This window comes from Macaca fascicularis, chromosome 18 (assembly GCF_037993035.2).
Source record: "Macaca fascicularis isolate 582-1 chromosome 18, T2T-MFA8v1.1".
Taxonomy (NCBI): Eukaryota; Metazoa; Chordata; class Mammalia; order Primates; family Cercopithecidae; genus Macaca; species Macaca fascicularis.
In genome coordinates, this window is record NC_088392.1 from 17,701,578 (window position 1) to 17,721,167 (window position 19,590).

At 42.7% G+C, this 19,590-nt stretch overlaps 1 protein-coding gene across 1 annotated transcript in view; it reads left to right on the forward strand.

The window, feature by feature from the left end:
* BCL2 (BCL2 apoptosis regulator) overlaps window positions 1-14,742 on the forward strand; it is a 199,468-nt gene extending 184,726 nt beyond the window's left edge. The window contains exon 3 of the mRNA XM_005586525.4: window positions 9,316-14,742. Within this exon, the coding sequence (XP_005586582.2) occupies window positions 9,316-9,450 (135 nt within the window). The 3' untranslated portion in view covers window positions 9,451-14,742. The remainder of the gene's footprint in view (window positions 1-9,315) is intronic.
* The last annotated feature ends 4,848 nt before the right edge of the window (window positions 14,743-19,590 follow it).

Here is a 19,590-nt window from a genome sequence, read left to right on the forward strand (position 1 = left end):
CTTTCTCCTGGCATCCTCTCTCACCTGACGGTTGCATGTCATAGACTCTGTGCGGCCGCAGTAGTCACAGATAGTATTGCCAGTGAGTCTCCAGCCCTCTTGGTGGAATCTAGGATCAGGACACACTCAGTGGTCTCTATGTTTGCATAGATGTCCAGAAACAGCCTTTGACCTCTGGTCATCTCCCCTGCCCTGCACCACAGGCACCAGTGCTTCCCCTCTTGCCAGCGCCCTGCTATTGTCCTTTCACCCTCTTAGGCAGCACTTGTCAAAGTTTGTCTTCCTAATACTCCAAACACAGCAGCAGTCTCCCTGACAGAGGGGTTAGTGGCCAAATGAGTTTAGAAAATGCTACTCCCTTTCTTGGAAAATCAAGCACCTGTAAGTGGGGGGTGATAATTTTTAGTAACCAATATAGCAGGGTCACTGACCAGCACTGACCAATCAGATCCCTCTGTGTCCTTGGGAACTGACTAAACATCAGTCCCTGGGGGGAAGACACTAGAGGCTGCTGCTGGGGGGGAAAAAAAAAAACACCTTGAATTTTATCTAAGCCAGTCCTTTATCAGGCCTCTGAATACTCCCTTTTTAAAAAAATATTATCTATTAGGATGTTTGAAAAATCTGCCGTATAGTAAAACCAATCAGTTTATTTCAGCTCCACAAACATTTGTTGAGTTCCTAATATATGACAGACACATTCTCCAGAGATCCAAAGATAAATAAAACATGGTCCTGCACCTCCAGGTGCTAATAGTTGAATGGGGAAGGCAGACATGTAAACAGATGATCTTCGTATAATACTGTGAACAGGGAACAGCCAAGGATTATTTAGTTCAACCTAGGGATTTGGAGAAGGTTGCTTGCAGAAAATGATTGAGCTGAATCTCTGAATGAACCAAAGTTGACTTAAGAGTGACAAGCTGAGCAGGAGGACTAGGTTGGAGCCAGGGCATTGGGAACCTTAGACTTAAGCATGGAAGCAACAGACTTGATTCTGAATGGATCACTCTGGCTGCAGTACATGGAAGAGGTTTACAGGCAGACCACAAGACTCAGACCAAGGCAGAGAGATCAGATTGGAAATCACAGCAGAGACCCTGGGGAGAGAAGGTAAAGGGAGAGAGAAGTGTTCAGGTGGTAAAATCGGCATTGCATCTACTGCCCTGTTCTGTCCTGTCCCCTGGCCCTTACCACTTTAGTGCTCACTAACTTGACCTCCAGCTATAAGAGATATGGCATCTGCATCTATTTCCTTGATGGGTACTTCACCTGTGACATTACCAGCTAGGAGTGCTGGGGTATTGACATTCCATAGGAGCAACCTTCAACCAATGAATAGCAGGAGTTGGTGTATAAATACCCCAGCTCTCTAGCCCTTCAGTGGGTTAACAAGAGATGCATGGTCTACACTAGCCCTCAGATTTCCCTGGCAGGAGTAAGCTCTGTTTGCCAGTAGCAATAACTTGCTTGATAAGGTAACTTATGCATGGGTCTTTTCCTTTTTTCTCTCCATTCCCTGCTCCCCTTAGAGTTCCTAGCATCATCTCCCAAATAAACCACTTGAACTCGAATCTTTGTCTTAGGGTCTGCTTCTGAGGGAACCTAACCTATGGCCATGGGATTTACTGATGAATGAATGTGGGGCATGAGGAAGAGAAAAACATCTAGGAGACTCTCAGGCTGTAGGTTTACTTGATGCCATAGCCAGGTTGAAGACAGGAAGAGAGGGAGGCTTGATGGAGGGAGTGATGATAGCTTCAGTTTGGGGCAGGTTGATCGAACTCCTTAGGGGATGTCTTAGAAAGCAATTGGAATAAGTATTTGGCAGTTAGGGGAGAAAGTGAGACTGGATATAAAGATGTTAGGGACATTATCATAGGGGTGGTATTAAGACCAAGAGAGTGACAGAGATTGGCCACAGAGAGAAAAGAAAATATCCAGACAGAAGCCTGATGGGCAGCACCGAGAACTTATCAGAATAGGCCAGGGAGGAGGTGCCCATGAGGGAGACAGAGAGGAATTTCTTCAGGAGGAAGGAGGCAGCCCAAAGAGAGCAGAGTCACAGAAGACCCTCAGTGGTCTTGGTGTCCGGGGCATCAGAGCACCTAGTAAGATACAACCTCACAACCAGTGAATTTAGCCACATGGAGGGTATTGGTGGTCTCTGTGGAGGTGGTTTCAGAGGCACAATATAGGAAGAAGCCAGACTGAGTGAGTTCAAATGTGGGTGGGAAGTGAGCCAATGAGTGTGGGTTAGCAGCTTGTCTAGGAGGGCAGAGACAGAGAAGATAATGGTTAGGGTGGAGCACACATCAGCACGGACATTTTGAGGATACCTGAGTCCAGAAAGGAAGGATGCGGTTGAAATTGTAGTTGAGAGCAGGGACAATTGACAGAGGAAGGTTCCTGAAGCAATGGGAGATGGTAGAATCAGGGCGAAGGGTGGAGAGGAGCAGGGAAGGACAGGCAGAAATGGACATTTGTGCATGGGCCAGGGTGGAAAGCTGTGGTAATTCTTGCCCAATGATCCCAATTTTCTCAGAGAAGTAAAAGGTGGCATTCGCTGCTAAAAGGTGAGGAAGACATGTGAGACAAGTGGTGGCTGTTGGGAACAGTCATCAAAAGGAACAGAAAAGATCTGACAAAAAGTAAAGAATTCCTAGGTGGTGTCAGAACTCACTGAGTTTAGAGACCATCAATTTCCAGCAGCACCTGCCTGCAAGGTTGGGTGACTTTCTTCAGCAACACTTGGAAGCCCAAATGAGACTTGTTGTGGGCTGGAGTCCAAATTAGGGCAGAGAGGAAGGTCGGGATGGGAGGAAGCAAGTTGAGGGAGGCAGGGAGGAGGTTCCCTGGGCAGAGAGAAGAACTAGCTGCTTGCCAGTGTTCTAACCTGTGAAGTGCAGGAGGCAGGTGAAACCCAGCCTTCATGCTCCTGTCCACCACGAATTTCCTTATGAATACACACTGTAAGGAATTTGCTTTACCTGTCAAAATTTCACTCACCTCACCTATTTAAAAAAAGAGCCAATATCCTTATTAGACATTATTAAACCAATTCAGGGAACCTGAACATACTTGGAGGTTCCTCCCAGCTCAAAGTCTTCTGTTACAGTGATTCTCCCTTTCCTTTTTTCTCCCTAACCCTAAAGTTGTCGTGAGGGAAGAGATCCCTAGAGGTCCCCGTGGAGACAAAAGTATAAAGTCATGAAAAATAGAAAATATCAAAGGCATTTGATAGCTGTGTTTGATTTCCCATTGGCACGGTCTGATTTTCTTTTTACTTTCTTCTTACTGCTGATGAGACTCTGCAGTCTGCAGGATACAAAATGGCGGCACCCATTGATTTAGTTTAGTTCAAATGTGCACATAGAGGCATTACCTCTCTCTAGAGTGTAAGCTCTTTGGGGACAGGATGGCTTTTCTCCCTTAGAATTCTCTTTGGTTGTATAACGTCTGCATGCATAGTCAGCTCAAAGATTGTAGAATGTAGCTGAATTTCTAATTTGCTTATAGCCAGCCAAGCCATATTAAATTTCCTCAGTATATACAGAGGCGAGAACACACACTGAGCTCAAGGCCTGAACCTCTTATTGCAGGCTTTGGTCTCCTGGGCAAAATTCTTGAGAGTTCTTCTGGGCCAGGGTCTAAGGAGGCCCTCACTTAACCGGAGGCCTGTTGCATGGTTCTAGGTCATGGCGGCTGCCTGGGAGCCCATGTCTCCCCACTACTAGGCATCATCTCCCAGCATTTTTGTCTGTCAAATTATGGAGTCTAGAATTTTTTTCAGATTAAGCAAGCACTTAGAATGTAACATTATTATATGTAGTATATATTAAAGTATATTTCATAAATAGTAATAAACATGTTTGTATTGAATTAGAAAAGACAGCTAAGGAAAAAAAATCAGAATAGCCTCATAAATGCCATGTCCTCGTGCCTACTTCTGCCTTCAGAGATAATCACTGTTAACATCTTGGCGTTTTCCTTTATATTATTTTTTTCTGTATGTAAACATGCACATGTATATGTTAGGTTTTTACAGAACTGGAATCATGTTTTGCTGACGGTTTTGTCCTGCTCTACTCGGTATGACGTTAGGAACACAATTTCTTGCCAATAACTATAGGGTATGACTTTTAGTGCTGAACAGCATTCCATCACGTGGGCACGCTGTCAGTCATCTATTTTCAGACATTTGTTTCCAGGTTTATGCTATTATAAATAATCTGTGCACTTTATTATTTTTCCAAAAGAAATAACTGGAAGTGAAATTACTAACAAAAGCTTTTTTAAAGCCTTTTAATATGCATTACCGAATTCAAAAGGTCTCCATGTTTACCTTTACCTGGGCATAAGGGTTGTTTTGGGACCCCCGCCCATATCCCCAACTGCGTGCCATTCTTTTCAGCACTTACAATTAACATTCTCTTCCATTCTTCACAATCTGACCTTTTTTTAAAAAAAAAAAAAAAATCTCATTTTCTTTGGAAGTAGGTTTACATGAAATTTCTTGAAGTGGACTGGGCACAGTGGCTCATGCCTGTAATCCCAGCACTTTGCGAGGCGGAGGCGGGAGGATCACTTGAGTCCAGGAATTTGAGACCAGCCTGGCCAACATGAAACCCTTTCTCTACTAAAAATACAAAAATTAGCTGGGCATAGTGGAGGGTGCCTGTAGTCCCAGTTACACGGGAGGCTGAGGCGGAAGAATTGCTTGAATCTGGGAGCCACTACACTCCCGCCTGAGTGACAGAGCTAGACTCCATCTCAAAAAAAAAAAAAAAAAAAGAAAGAAAGAAATTATGGAAGGTTCTGAAGGGAAAAGAAAAATGTTGGAGGGTGGCTACCTCCCAGGTGGGAGTGCTCCACGGCCTGGAGGGGTGAGGACAACTTTGCTGGGTTTAGGAGTCTTGACCCTGGTCTGTTCCCATCCATACCTACCTGGCCTGGTTTCAACCCTGCAGCAAGGTTGGGGCTGGGCGTTTGGCCATCTTGTCCCCTTGGGCCAGCCCTGGGTGGAACTCAGATCCTCTGTGGCCTCTGAATTGGAAGTTCATGGAGAAGCCATTGTGCACAGAGCCACCAGAGCTGAGGCCCTGCCCACCTCCCCCTCATGGGAGGAGCCGGTGCGAGCCTTTCCATGTGAACCTGTGATCCGTGAAGTCGGGTAAGCCCTTGCCAGTCCTGACATGAGCAAGGGACACAGAGCTTCCTAAATATATAGACTGGGATTTTGTCCGAATCACATGACGACCCAGGTTTTCTTTTTCCCTCTTCATTGCTTTTAATACATAAAATGAGCATGTGTTTATTTAAAACAGCTTTCATACTTAAACAAATAATGACAGACTGTTCAAACAGACTTCGGAAATCGCCCTAATCAGAATGTTTGAAAAAGCAAGAAGACTTTCTACGAAAGAAGCTTTCAGGACATTTGGTCCCGAAGCCACAGGGTCTCCTTTGCACTTTGGAATTGTAGAAGGGCAAAGTTTAGAGGCCAGATCCAACCTCCAGGGGGTTAAATGACTTGCCCTGTAGCCCTACAATCTGATTAATAATGTATAAAGAAGGATAGATAGGTAGGCGTTGTATTATCACTTCCCATCTTCGACCAGAACATGGGATGTGTACATTTTAATTCATAATTCCTATAGAAATTACGGACTATCCTCAGATCTGAAAGCTAAGAGAGTGCCAGGAAATTGCTTCTGTAAAATGGCAGGCTCAGCAGAACCTCCTGGGGGAAGGGCAGGTTGAGTAGGTGCGGAGCAGGTCTGCAAGAGGACAGACAAGAGCAAGGTGTTTGTTCTTCCATGAGCTCACATTCTGTATCCAATTTACAAATGGCTTTGAGTGACCTACGTTAATCTTCACAATAATGAATTTTACGGCTATGGATGAAGTAAATGAGGCTCGGGGTTGGGTTATCTGCTCAAGGTTATAAACTAATAAAATATCAAAGCCAGGATTCACCCAGACTCCTCCTCCAAGTCCCATGGCCTTCTTAGCCCCCTGGGATGGCAACGGCACCTCTGTGCTGAGGCTTTGGGCCAAGAGCTGCTAGTTTAGCTCATCTCACTCTAGAAATGACATTGTTCTGTGTCATGCACGTCAGAAATGGCCTGTTAGGTTCACGAGAAGCACTGTTATTTGTGTGGGGGTGAGGGTAGTGAGAGGGAATTATTCCAGCTCTGAGGAGGTGGGGATATTTGGGACAGCATTTCTTCTGCTCTCCAGCACTGTGTGCCAGGCCCAACTGGGAGAAAATGCCAGCTGGAGTGTGTCCCTGCATCCTCCGGTTTCCCGGGATGGTTTCAGGTCCAGAGAGGACAAATGATCAGGGGCTTAGTCCGGTTCAGATTTTGCCACACAAAACTCTGTTGATGACTAAAGGGTTTCAGAGCCCGGCCACTGACCTTCTCAATGTCAGGCCCAATTGCAGACAACCTATTGCCAGTACCCTGAGAAATTCGGGGTGTTTTTGGCTGTGGTGTTGCGGGTTTCAGCCCACCCATCCCTCAGAGAGAGAAGCATGGATGGGAAGACTAGTTGACATTTGCAGCCGTGTCTGTGACGTCTTGGGTTGCTCCCTGAAAGAGGCAGAGTTTCTCCGGCTTGCGGAGAAGTCCTGACTCCTTCCTGCCCCACTGATCCCTGCTTATAGAGAGGGGTGCGCATCTTGGCAGACAATCATGATTGTGCCTCAGCTCTGTGCTAAGAGCTCTAACTACACATTTTATGTACGTCTATTGCCTCTCTTTTCTGACACTGAAATTTAGAAACGTTTAACAATAGATATTTAAAAAGAAGAAGAAAGCGCTTGCGCCCTCTCCTGGTAAAAGTGAACCAAGGACCTCCAAAGATGCAGAAGGCCTGCTGGGTGAGCAGTCGCTGGTCTGGGCTCGCTGATGGGGCTGATTTGACCAACGCTGTTGACACACTGGATGGGTCATCTGTTCTTCTGTGGTCTGTGATTACAGAGCCTCTTGTCAACTAGGGTTTCTCAGCCTCGGCCCTGTTAGCCCTGGGGGGCTGCCCTGTGCGTTGTGGGCTGTTGAACAGCGTCCCTGGCCTCTGCCCACTAGATACCAGTAGCACCCTCACCCCAAATCACGACCATTAAAAATGCTTCCAAACATTGCCAAATGTCCCGTGGGGGGCAGGATCACCCTCAGTGTGACCCACACCCTAAATCCGTGCCTGCCTTTTGAGAGAGTGAGGATGGCTCAAGGCAAGCCCTTCATGATTTCTGGAAGCAATACTGATGACTGGTCAATTGAGGTCACTTCTAGGAGTTTATTTCAAAAAAGCAACTGAACAAATAGACAAGAATTTATGTACAAAAATATATCATGATATCGTTTATAATAGCAAAAGTTTTAAACACTGTAAAAATGAATTTTTTAAAGTATGGCACATATTATATATCATGAAAATAATTGCATAAATCTATATTTAATAATGCAGAAAGTTCCCCCTAACAATGTCTTAAACCCTCATCAAGACTACCTCAGGATTCTCTGAGGCCGTTACATATAGAAGGAGTAATTCCAAACAGATTAATAAGCATCTGGGCAAAGCATTAAGCCAAAGACAGAATGTAAACTGATGATTGTATTCAGAAAACTTAAGTGAACAAACATTTACTACGCACCTACAGTGCACCAAGACCATGCCCAGCACAGGGGAGACAAAGAGAATCCCTGGTCCCACTACTACAGCCCTTGCCCCAGAGAAAGGGAACCCCTCCGTGCACTGTTGGAGCCCCTCCCAACAGCGATGCCCAGGGTCATGGTATGTTACTGTTTCCTGTAATAAAATTGTGTGCTTTGAGTCAGGGTTGTTGGGAATAATGTGGAACTATTCTTGTTTTCTTCATACCTGAATAAATCAGAACTAAAAATAATTCCTTTACTGATGTATATATTCAAATATTCAGTTGTCCAAATACTCATTGGACCCAAATGTGAAACATAATCTCCCCCAAATCTAGGAAATGATCAACCAGTGATTTGCCCAATCCAAGCTGATCCAGAGAGTGGACTCTGCTACAACACTACAGACCTGACTTGAGATGGAGAGATAGGAATGGAAGGGACACACCCTCTTTGTCTCTCGGACCTGCACGTCCAGTGACACACCCCTGATCTCATGCCTTGTGAGATCCACAATTTGAGTGTGGTCGTTCAGTCTAGCCACCCCCAAGAGAAACCCTCTCCCTTTCCCTGGGAGAACCTTGACCTTAGAGGCTGGCACTGCACCAGTCGAGGCCGCCCTGGCCCCTCCACCGACTGAGCCCTTGGTCGACCAAATGCTCTCACAGAGCTGCCGTTAGCCATGCCAGGGCATCAGCAGAGAGAAGGGTGCTGGTTTCTATCTGGGTTCAAAGCCTGGCTATGCCATTTGTTAGAAAAGTCTCTTATTCCCTGTGATTCTCAGCTTTTTCATCTTCAGACAGAAACAAATAAAATAACTTAGTAACATTGGTACAAAGAATTAGCTGGATGAGATAGCTCACAACTTTAATCCCAGAACTTTGGGAGGCTGAGGCAGGAGAATCACTGGAGCCCAGGAGTTCAAGACCAGCCTGGGAAGCATAGTAAGACCCCATCTCTACAAAAAATTTTAAAAATTAGCCAAGCATTATAATCCTAGGTAGTCAGGAGGCAGAGGCAGGAGGATCGCTCTTGAGCCCAACAGTTCAAGACTGCCGTGGGTCATGATTGCACTACTGCACTGCAGCCTGGGCAACAGAGCAAGACTCTAGCTCTTAAAGAAAAAAAAAAGTTTGGTACGAAGATTAAAATAATGTATGTCAGACATTTGATAAGACGTCAACACTCAATCAAGGAGTGTGACAGTCATCATCATTGCTACATGTTATTACTTTTGTGGATGGGCGTGCTAGCTAAAACTGCAGAACCTCTAATATTTTCTAACTGCCTCTGCTGTTTTTCTCCTCAGCCCTTAGCACTCTCTCCTACACCATGTGATAAATTATATTGATTGCTGTCTATACTGTTCCACTAGATGGAAGCTTCGTGAAGTAGGAACTTTTAGTCTATTTTATGCACTGCTGTATCTCTAAGATGCCTGGCATGTAAATAGGTTCTCAATAAATATGTCTTGAATTAATGAAAACAGTGGTTTCTGAATCATGGCCTCCAAAGAGCGTTTGCCTTTTCCCCTCTCGCCCTTCTGAAGGTGCCCAGGCTGCCCTGGCAGGATACCTTTTTCTCTGTGGGGTGGCATTCTCTGCTCTCTTTCTAATACTCTTTCTTTTTCTTTCCTCCTCTACCCCAACTGCAGGACGCCTTTGTGGAACTGTACGGCCCCAGCATGCGGCCTCTGTTTGATTTCTCCTGGCTGTCTCTGAAGACTCTGCTCAGTTTGGCCCTGGTGGGAGCTTGCATCACCCTGGGTGCCTATCTGGGCCACAAGTGAAGTCAACACGCCTGCCCCAAACAAATATGCAAAAGGTTCACTAAAGCAGTAGAAATGATATGCATTGTCAATGATGTACCATGAAACAAAGCTGCAGGCTGTTTAAGAAAAAATAACACACATATAAACATACACACACACAGACAGACACACACACACACACACACACAACAATTTTCAGGCAAAATGTCGAATCAGCTATTTACTGCCAAAGGGAAATATCGTTTATTTTTTACATTATTAAGAAAAAAAGATTTATTTATTTAAGACAGTCCCATCAAAACTCCTGTCTTTGGAAATCTGACCACTAATTGCCAAGCACCGCTTCGTGCGGCTCCACCTGGATGTGCTGTGCCTGTAAACACAGATTCGCTTTCTGTGTTGTTGGCCAGACTAACTCACCATTTGAAGAGCAGATGTATGGAAAAAGGACCTGATCGTTGGGGAAGCTGGCTTTCTGGCTGCTGGAGGCTGGGAAGAAGGTGCTCATTCACTTGTATGTCTTTGCCCTGGGGGCTGTGATATTAACAGAGGGAGGGTTCCTGGGGGGAAGTCCATGCCTCCCTGGTCTGAAGAAGAGACTCTTTGCATATGACTCACATGACGCATTCCTGGTGGGAGGAAAAGATTTGGGAACTTCAGATGGACCTGGTACCCACTGAGATTTCCACACCGAAGGACAGCGATGGGAAAAATGCCCTTAAATCATAGGAAAGTATTTTTTTAAGCTACCAATTGTGCCGAGAAGCATTTTAGCAATTTATACAGTATCATCCAGTACCTTAAGCCCTGATTGTGTATATTCTTATATTTTGGATACGCACCCCCCAAATCCCAATACTGGCTCTGTCTGAGTAGGAACATAATCCTCTGGAACTTGAGGAAGTAAACATTTCGGTGACTTCAGCATCAGGAAGGCTAGAGTTACCCAGAGCATCAGGCCGCCACAAGTGCCTGCTTTGAGGAGACCGAAGTCCGCAGAACCTGCCTGCATCCCAGCTTGGAGGCCTGGTCCTGAAACTGAGCCTGGGCCCTCACTGGCCTCCTCCAGGGATGATCAACAGGGCGGTGTCGTCTCCGAATGTCTGGAAGCTGACGGAGCTCAGAATTCCACTGTCAAGAAAGAGCAATAGAGGGGTGCGGCTGGGCCTGTCGCCCTGGGGCCCTCCAGATAGGCCCATTTTCACGTGGAGCATGGGAGCCACAACCCTTCTTAAGACATGTATCACTGTAGAGAGAAGGAACAGAGGCCCTGGGCCCTTCCTAGCAGAGGGACACGGTGAAGGCTGGGAACGTGAGGAGAGGCAACGGCCATGGCCCATTTTGGCCGTAGCACATGGCACGTTGGCTGTGTGGCTGTGGCCCACCTGTGCAGTTTAAAGCAAGGCTTTAAATGACTTTGGAGAGGGTCTTAAATCCTAAAGGAAGCATTGAAGTAAGGTGTCATGGATTAATTGACCTATGTCTATGGAATTACATGTAAAACATTATCTTGTCACTGTAGTTTGGTTTTATTTGAAAACCTGACAGAAAAAAGAAAAGTTCCAGGTGTGGAATATGGGGATTATCTGTACATCCTGGGGCACTTAAAAACAATCAATGGTGGGAAACTATAAAGAAGTAACAAAAGAAGTGACATCTTCAGCAAATAAACTAGAAAGTGTTTGTTGTGTTTTTTTCTTCCAGTTTAGAATCAGCCTTGAGACATTGATGGAATAACTCTGTGGCATTATTGCATTATATATCATTTATCTGTATTAACTTTCGAATGTACTCTGTTCAGTGTTTAATGCTGTGGTTGATATTTCGAAAGCTGCTTTAAAAAAATACATGCATCTCAGCGTTTATTTTTTTTTTTAATTGTATTTAGTTATGGCCTATACACTATTTGTGAGCAGAAGTGATCATTTTCTGTTTGGGATTTTTGTCTCTTGATTCTTCAAAAGCATTTCTGAGAAGGTGAGAAGCCCTGAGTCTCAGCTACCTAAGAAAAACCTGGATGTCACTGGCCACTGAGGAGCATTGTTTCAACCAAGTCATGTGCATTTCCATGTCAACAGAATTGTTTTTTGTGACAGATATATCTGTTGTCCCTTTGACCTTGTTTCTTGAAGGTTTATTCATCCCTGGGCAATTCCGCATTTAATTCATGTTATTCAGGATTACATGCATGTTTGGTTAAACCCCTGAGATTCATTCAGTTAAAAATCCAGATGGGGAATGACCAGCGGATTAAAATCTATGGTGGTTTGACCTTTAGAGAGTTGCTTTACGTGGCCTGTTTCAACACAGACCCACCCAGAGCCCTGCCCTCCTTCCATGGGGGCTTTCTTGTGGCTGTCCTTCAGGGTCTTCCTGAAATGCAGTGGTGCTTACGCTCCACCAAGAAAGCAGGAAACCTGTGGTATGAAGCCAGACCTCCCCGGCGGGCCTCAGGGAACAGAATGATCAGACCTTTGAATGATTCTAATTTTTAAGCAAAATATTATTTTATGAAAGGTTTACATTGTCAAAGTGATGAATATGGAATATCCAATCCTGTGCTGCTATCCTGCCAAAACCATTTTAATGGAGTCAGTTTGCAGTATGCTCCACGTGGTAAGATCCTCCAAGCTGCTTTAGAAGTAACAATGAAGAATATGGACGTTTTTAATATAAAGCCTGTTTTTTTTTTTTTTGTCTTTTATTGTTGTTCAAATGGGATTCACAGAGTATTTGAAAAATGTATATATATTAAGAGGTCATGGGGGTTAATTGCTGGCTGGCTGCCTTTTGCTGTGGAGTTTTGTGACCTGGTTTAACAGTAAATGTACCCAGCCGCCTGGCCCCAGAACTGTACAGTATTGTGGCTGCACTTGCTCTAAGAGTAGTTGATGTTGCATTTTCCTTATTGTTAAAAACATGTTAGAAGCAATGAATGTATATAAAAGCCTCAACTAGTCATTTTTTTCTCCTTTTTTTTTTTTTTTCATTATATCTAATTATTTTGCAGTCGGGCAACAGAAAACCATCCCTATTTTGTGCTGAAGAGAGATTCACATCTGCATCTTAACTGCTCTTTATGAATGAAAAAGCAGTCCTCTTTATGTACTCCTCTTTACACTGGCCAGGGTCAGAGTTAAATAGAATATACGCACTTTCCAAATTGGGGTCAAGGGCTCTAAAAAAAGCCCCAAAAGGAGAAGAACATCCGAGAACCTCCTTGGCCCTCCCAGTCCCTTGCTGCACAAATACTCCGAAAGAAAGGCCGGAACGACAGCTGACAGGGTCTATGGCCATCGGGTCATCTCTGAAGATTTTGCAGGGGCATGGCAGGCTTAAGATTTGGATTCAAGTCACAGAATTAAGGAAGCACCTTGATTTAGTTCAAACAAGAAGCCACCATTCTCTCCACAGCTCACTTACCTCTCTGTGTTCAGATGTGGCCTTCCATTTATATGTGATCTTTGTTTTATTAGTAAATGCTTATCATCTAAAGATGTAGCTCTGGCCCAGTGGGAAAAATTAGGAAGTGATTATAAATTGAGAAGAGTTATAATAATCAAGATTAAATGTAAGTAACTAGGACAGTTCCAACACATGTCTAGCTTTCACCTCCAGGATCTATTGAGTGAACAGAATTGCAAATAGTGTCTATTTGTAATTAAACTTACCCTAAAACAAATAATTTATAAATGTGAACTTAAACTCTCATTCCAATTGTACTTTTAAGGCAGTGGCTGTTTTTAGACGTTCTTATCACTTATAGTTAGTAATGTACACCTAGTCTATCAGAGAGAAACAGGAAAGGCCTGAAATACAAGCCATTCTAAGGAAATTAGGGAGTCAGTTGAAATTCTATTCTGATCTTATTCTGTGGTGTCTTTTGCAGCCCAGACAAATGTGGTTACACACTTTTTAAGAAATACAATTCTACATTGTCAAGCTTATGAAGGTTCCAATCAGATCTTTATTGTTATTCAATTTGGATCTTTCAGGGATTTTTTTTTTTTTTAATTATTATGGGACAAAGGACATTTGTTGGAGGGGTGGAAAGGAGGAAGAATTTTTAAATGACTAAAACATTCCCAAGTTTGGATCAGGGAGTTGGAAGTTTTCAGAATAACCAGAACTAGGGGTATGAAGGACCTGTATTGGGGTCGATGTGATGCCTCTGCGAAGAACCTTATGTGACAAATGAGAAACATTTTGAAGTTTGTGGTACGACATTTAGATTCCAGAGACGTCAGCACGGCTCAAAGTGCAGCTCCATTTGGCAGTGCAATGGTATAAATTTCAAGCTGGATATGTCTAATGGGTATTTAAACAATAAATGTGCAGTTTTAACTAACAGGATATTTAATGACAACCTTCTGGTTGGTAGGGACATCTGTTTCTAAATGTTTATTATGTAGAATACAGAAAAAAAATTTAAAAAAATTAAGCAATGTGAAACTGAATTGGAAAGAGATAATACAAGCCCTTTAGTCTTACCCAGTGAATCATTCTGTTCCATGTCTTTGGACAACCATGACCTTGGACAACCATGAAATATGCATCTCGCTGGATGCAAAGAAAACCAGATGGAGCATGAATGGTACTGTACCGGTTCATCTGGACTGACCGAGAAAAATAACTTCAAGCCAACATCCTATCAGCAACAAGGTTATTCTGCATGCCAAGCTCAGCACAGAAGACAGGAACACTGGTGGAGGATGGAAAGGCTCGCTTAATCAAAAAAATTCTGAGACTATTAATAAATAGGACTGTAGTATAGACACTGAGTAATTCCATGCACCTAAACCTTTTGGAAAATCTGCCGTGGGCCCTCCAGATAGCTCATTTCATTAAGTTTTTCCCTCCAAGGTAGAATTTGCAAGAGTGATAGTGGATTGCATTTCTTTTGGGGAAGCTTTCTTTTGGTGATTTTGTTTATTATACCTTCTTAAGTTTTCAACCAAGGTTTGCTTTTGTTTTGAGTTACTGGGGTTCTTTTTGTTTTAAATAAAAATAAGTATACAATAAGTGTTTTTGTATTGAAAACCTTTGTTATCAAGATTTTCATACTTTTACCTTCCATGGCTCTTTTTAAGATTGATACTTTTAAGGGGTGGCTGATTTCCTGCAACACTGTACACACAAAAATATATGGTAAGGATGCTTTACACGGTTAAGGTAAAGTAAGTCTCCAGTTGGCCACCATTAGCTATAATGGCACTTTGTTTGTGTTGTTGGAAAAAGTCACATTGCCATTAAACTTTCCTTGTCTGTCTAGTTAATATTGTGAAGAAAAATAAAGTACAGTGTGAGATACTGGTTGTGCCCTGGAATTGTTTATAATGTGTTAACATGATTTCGCCCTGCCATTCATCATCATTACACAAGACTTTGAAAAGCCTTCTTAACAAGCCAGTAAAATCACCAGGACTCCACTCTAATGAAGCCCTCAGGGACCAGGCTAAGGGATTGCCTTACAGGCGAAACCACCTTAGAAGGAGACTCTTGTTTCTTGGTAATAACCCTCCTGGTTAGGTCCAAGATAGACCAGTCTTGAGTTCTACTCCCTGGGAGAGCTACTGTTGCTGTTGAGTGTGTTCTTCCATATAGACCAAAGATCCCAGCCTCTGCATTTTATAAGATGAAGTGTGTATGAAGAGGAGGGAAACAAGCTGAAAGTTCTATTTTGAAGTCAACATTTTTAGATGGAACCAAAGCAGCTACTTGCTTTGGAGCACGTAAACCCTAAGTGGCAAGGGATCTGATGTTTCTCACTGGGTTCAGGTTCTGATACCCAAATCCTCAACCCTTCAAGTCTCATCAATTAGACTCAGTTAAAAGGACTCTGATAGTAACATTCATCTGTTGAGCACCTGCTGGATACAACACCGTATGCATACTACCTTTTGCTCACAAACCTTGCAAGGTAGGTATTGGCCTCTTGTGTTTTGTGGGAGATAACTGAGACTCAAGACGTTGAAAAAACATGCCCAAGTTCTCAATCATCATAAATTACGGAGACAGGATTTGAGCCCTGGTGTGGCTGACTCCAAGGTCCATACTCCATCCTTTGAATCGGTAGCCTCCAAATTGCTGCACATGGAACCATGGTGGCACAGCCTTCCCAAGGAGTACCCAGGCATGGGATGTTTAGAAGAATCAATGTTCTCAACACCTATGGGTACTCTTTCAAAAACCAATTTCCGTGAGCACACCCCTGAGATCAGACCAACTCTCCACACTTTACCCTTTCACAATCATCTGTCACACTTCTCAGAAGAGGGGCACACTCCTCCCTCTGTCTGAACCTAACTGTGATGCCCTGCAGTAGTGAGTGCCTCATACTGGCCCTGAGAGCTGACTGTGCACCTGTCTTCCCAAGCGTGTGTCAGTGAGGTCAGGTTAGCGGCTTGAAATTGGCCGTGGTGGCCGGGCGCAGTGGCTCATGCCTGTAATCCCAACACTTTGGGAGGCCAAGGCAGGCAGATCGTGAGGCCAAGAGTTTGAGACCAGCCTGGCCAACATGGTGAAACCCTGTCTCTACTAAAAAATACAAAAATTAGCAGGGTGTGATGGTGGGCGCCTGTAATCCCAGCTACTCGGGAGACTGAGGCAGAATTGTTTGAACCCGGGAGGCAGAGATTGTAGTGAGCCAAGTTCGTGCCATTGCACTCCAGCCTGGGTGACAGAGCAAGACTTGGACTCAAAAAAAAAGAAAAAAGAAAAAAAGAAATTGCCTGTGGTAGAAGCCTTTACACCATGTAAATGAAAAAAAGCTATAAAGCAGGGCTTTCTTTTCTTTGCCTTTTTCTTTTTTCCCAAGAGAGTAAATTTACCTACACATCACTGGGCATGGCCCTGGAGTGTTAGAATTCTTGGGTTACCAAAAGGCATTATTTGAAATCCTGGGACTATATTGGACCGTAATGACTGGGGAGCAAATCCTTTTGGAAACTGCTTTTCCAATTCTTTACTTTCAACAAAGTTGAAAGAGTTTCTAGTGAAGATAGCCGATAGATTTTTTTAATGTGATTTTTGAATATACCAGATATTCAAAGAGTTGAATAATGTCACTATAACAAAACTGTTTCCAGTCTCATGTAGTTGTTATATGAACAGCCCTCCTCAGAGCTTATATCCATAAAGATATAAAACAAGAATAGACTCACTTTCTAGCATTATGTAGTTTTTATTTATGGGTATGTGTCTTCCTGGGGATAGAGGAGAGAGGGAATAAACTAGTCCCATCTCTTTTAAGAGGTTTATTTCCAATAAAATTTAAATTTTATACTTAATAATTATTTGTCAAAATTGTAATATATTTGTGCATTTTTATGAGTTGGGTAATGGTAACTGTATACTCAACTCAGGAACACAAAAAGCCTTATGGTCACAAAAATTTATAGATTTGCTATAGAAGATTCCGAGGTAAATCAATTTTAAGAAATTGTAAGTTGTACATTTAGTTGTAAGAAGTATCATATTAGGATAAAATGAGAGGCAGAATTATGAATTTGAGGAGAAAATAAAAAAATGTAAAATGTCCAAGTGTCAAAAAGTAACTGCTATATTTTTCATGTAGGGTATTGAGTGTCATGCCACTATGGTATTTCAATTCTAATGGGTATCATTTTAAAATGATGTAACAAATTTATTTTTAAAATGTGAATTCTTAAAATAACTTGTCAGACAAACTTGTTATTAGCATGTGTCAGAATTCTATTTCAGACTGGCCTCAAAAGAAGAGGCTCCCAGCAAGCCAGCCAATTCAGTGATTCTTTTTTGGAAGAGACACAAACAGAAAAAAAAGAAATGGCACCACAACAGAAGAACAGCTCAAGACTGGTTGACATGGTTTAAGATAGCTGAGTGGAGACCCTGACTTCTCAGCAGTTCTTAATCCCATTACAGTCTATCCGGAAATTACTCAAGCATTTTATCAGGAATCATAATTACTTCATGGAAGGGGTTACAAATGACATCATGCGAAAAAGTTCTGCCACAGACAGTTTGGGAACAATTTTCTTTCTTATACTATTAAACAGTACTTTGGAAATTATATCCTTAGCAACTATTTAAATTTTAAAAATGAACCATCACACATGTGCAAGCATGGTATACACCTTTCAAACTGCTGACAAGGGGGTCTTCTGTCAAGTTGGGGTGGCACATCGGCTGATTCATCAGAAGACCCCTTCCCGGAAGCCCCTTCAGGCACTCCTCTGGACTTCACTGGAAACTGAAAAGCAGATACTACCCGGCAGGGTATTTTATTTAAATTAATCTTTCTGTCAGCACCAAGGAAACAAGTAATTGGATAAGAATAATAATTGTAATAATTACTCAATCTGGGAACAAAAAGTAAAGCCTTAAGGTCACTAAAATGCATTTAAATGCATAGGCTTAATCTTTGCTGTAGAAAAGTATGAAAAGCTAATCAATTTTAAATGTTAACTTTAAGAAGTCTCATCTGGGATAAAATGGGGGTGAAAATGTGAATTTGAGAAGTGAAAGTGCCAAATTTCCAAGTGTTAAAAAAGAACTTGTATTTTTTATGTAGATGGTTTTCAGCTATCAAACCATTGTGGTACTTAGCGTCCATTGTATACATTTTTAAAGTGATATAAAACAAATCTGGTTGCGATTCCTATCAACATAGGCATGAGCCACTGCGCTCAGCCCACAAGCCCAAAGGAAAGCCCAGAACTTTCCTTTGTGAAAGTTCTGCTGTTTAAGTGCTCCAGGACTCTACCCTCAAAACCCTCTACAATCCCACGTTTACTGGAAGCGGAGAGAAGGCAATGGATTTAGTGACCCTTTTTTGGTGTCCCACCACACACTGCCACCAAGTGGAGGACTGCGTCTCAGGTCCCTGGCAACCTCATACTGAGAATGGAGGATCTGCCAGACAGGACCATTTCTGGGCCAATTTGGCCATTCAGCAATGCTTTCTGGAAGAGATACATACACAAAAAAACTATTCAACGGTATGCAAATGTGTACAAACTAAATGTATACAATGGGAATCTAAGTCTCACAATGATTTAACACTCAAACACCATCTACATGGAAAACACAGAAACAAGTTTTCTTGTAACAGAAATTTGACATTGCTTCTTTTACTCCACAAATTTACATTTTTTACCCCTCTCCCCCCTTTTAATTTTAGGTGCTATTTTTTAATGTTTAAAGTTGATGAGCTTCTCTACTTTCCCACATATGTCTCTTTGGCTACAAACACCACTCTCAGGGGACCTTCCTTGGAAAAGCATGGTCCATCTGCCCTGGTGAGTTCAAGGATGACTGCTGGGTTTTTTGCCTAAACAACTGAGTGGATAGTGGTGTCATTTATTGAATTAGAAAAGGATTGAGAAAGTGAGGTGAGTGAGGATCAGATCTGGTGGAGGAGAATCAAGAGAAAACTCTTGTCAGTTGATAACTGTCCTGTATCTGTCCTGAGTGCTAAACTCATGTCTAAGTGAATATTCAGCGTCTCCTCTTGAATAGATAGTAGGGGTCTCAATCTCGATATAGAACTTCGATCAGTCATCAGCATATGGATAGTATATAGACATGAATTTGCATGACGTTTCCTGCGGAAGGAGAGAACAGGTGAGGGTAGGGTCCTGGAGCACTTCCAACAGCAGAACTTTCACAAAGGAACCAGCACAAAAAGAGGGCTGGCTCATGCCTGTAACCCCAGCACTTTGGGGGGCCAAGGAGGGAGGATCAGTTGAGCTCAGGAGTTTGAGACCAGTCTGGGCAACATAGTTAGACCCTATCTCTACAAAAAAAATAAATAAATAAATAAATAAATAAATAAATAAATAAATAAAAATTTAAAAAGAGAAGGATGTCTAAGGAAGTAGGAAGCCTTCTATTATGATTATTGTGTCATCATCTTATTTGAAGCTCAAAGGAATCTCATGAAGTAGATGTTATTATCCTCATTGTACCAATGTAGAAAATGAGGCTAAGAGAGATACATTAGTTAAGGTAGGCTTAATTAGGCTGCAATAACAAATAAACCTCCAAATATAAGTACCTCAACAAAGAGATGTATGCTCATGCCATAATCTGATGTAGGTTGGGAAACTCTTCCTGAGCACCTCTCATCCGGGAAGTGACTGGGGAATCCAGCCTCTTTCTATTTTGTGATGCCAC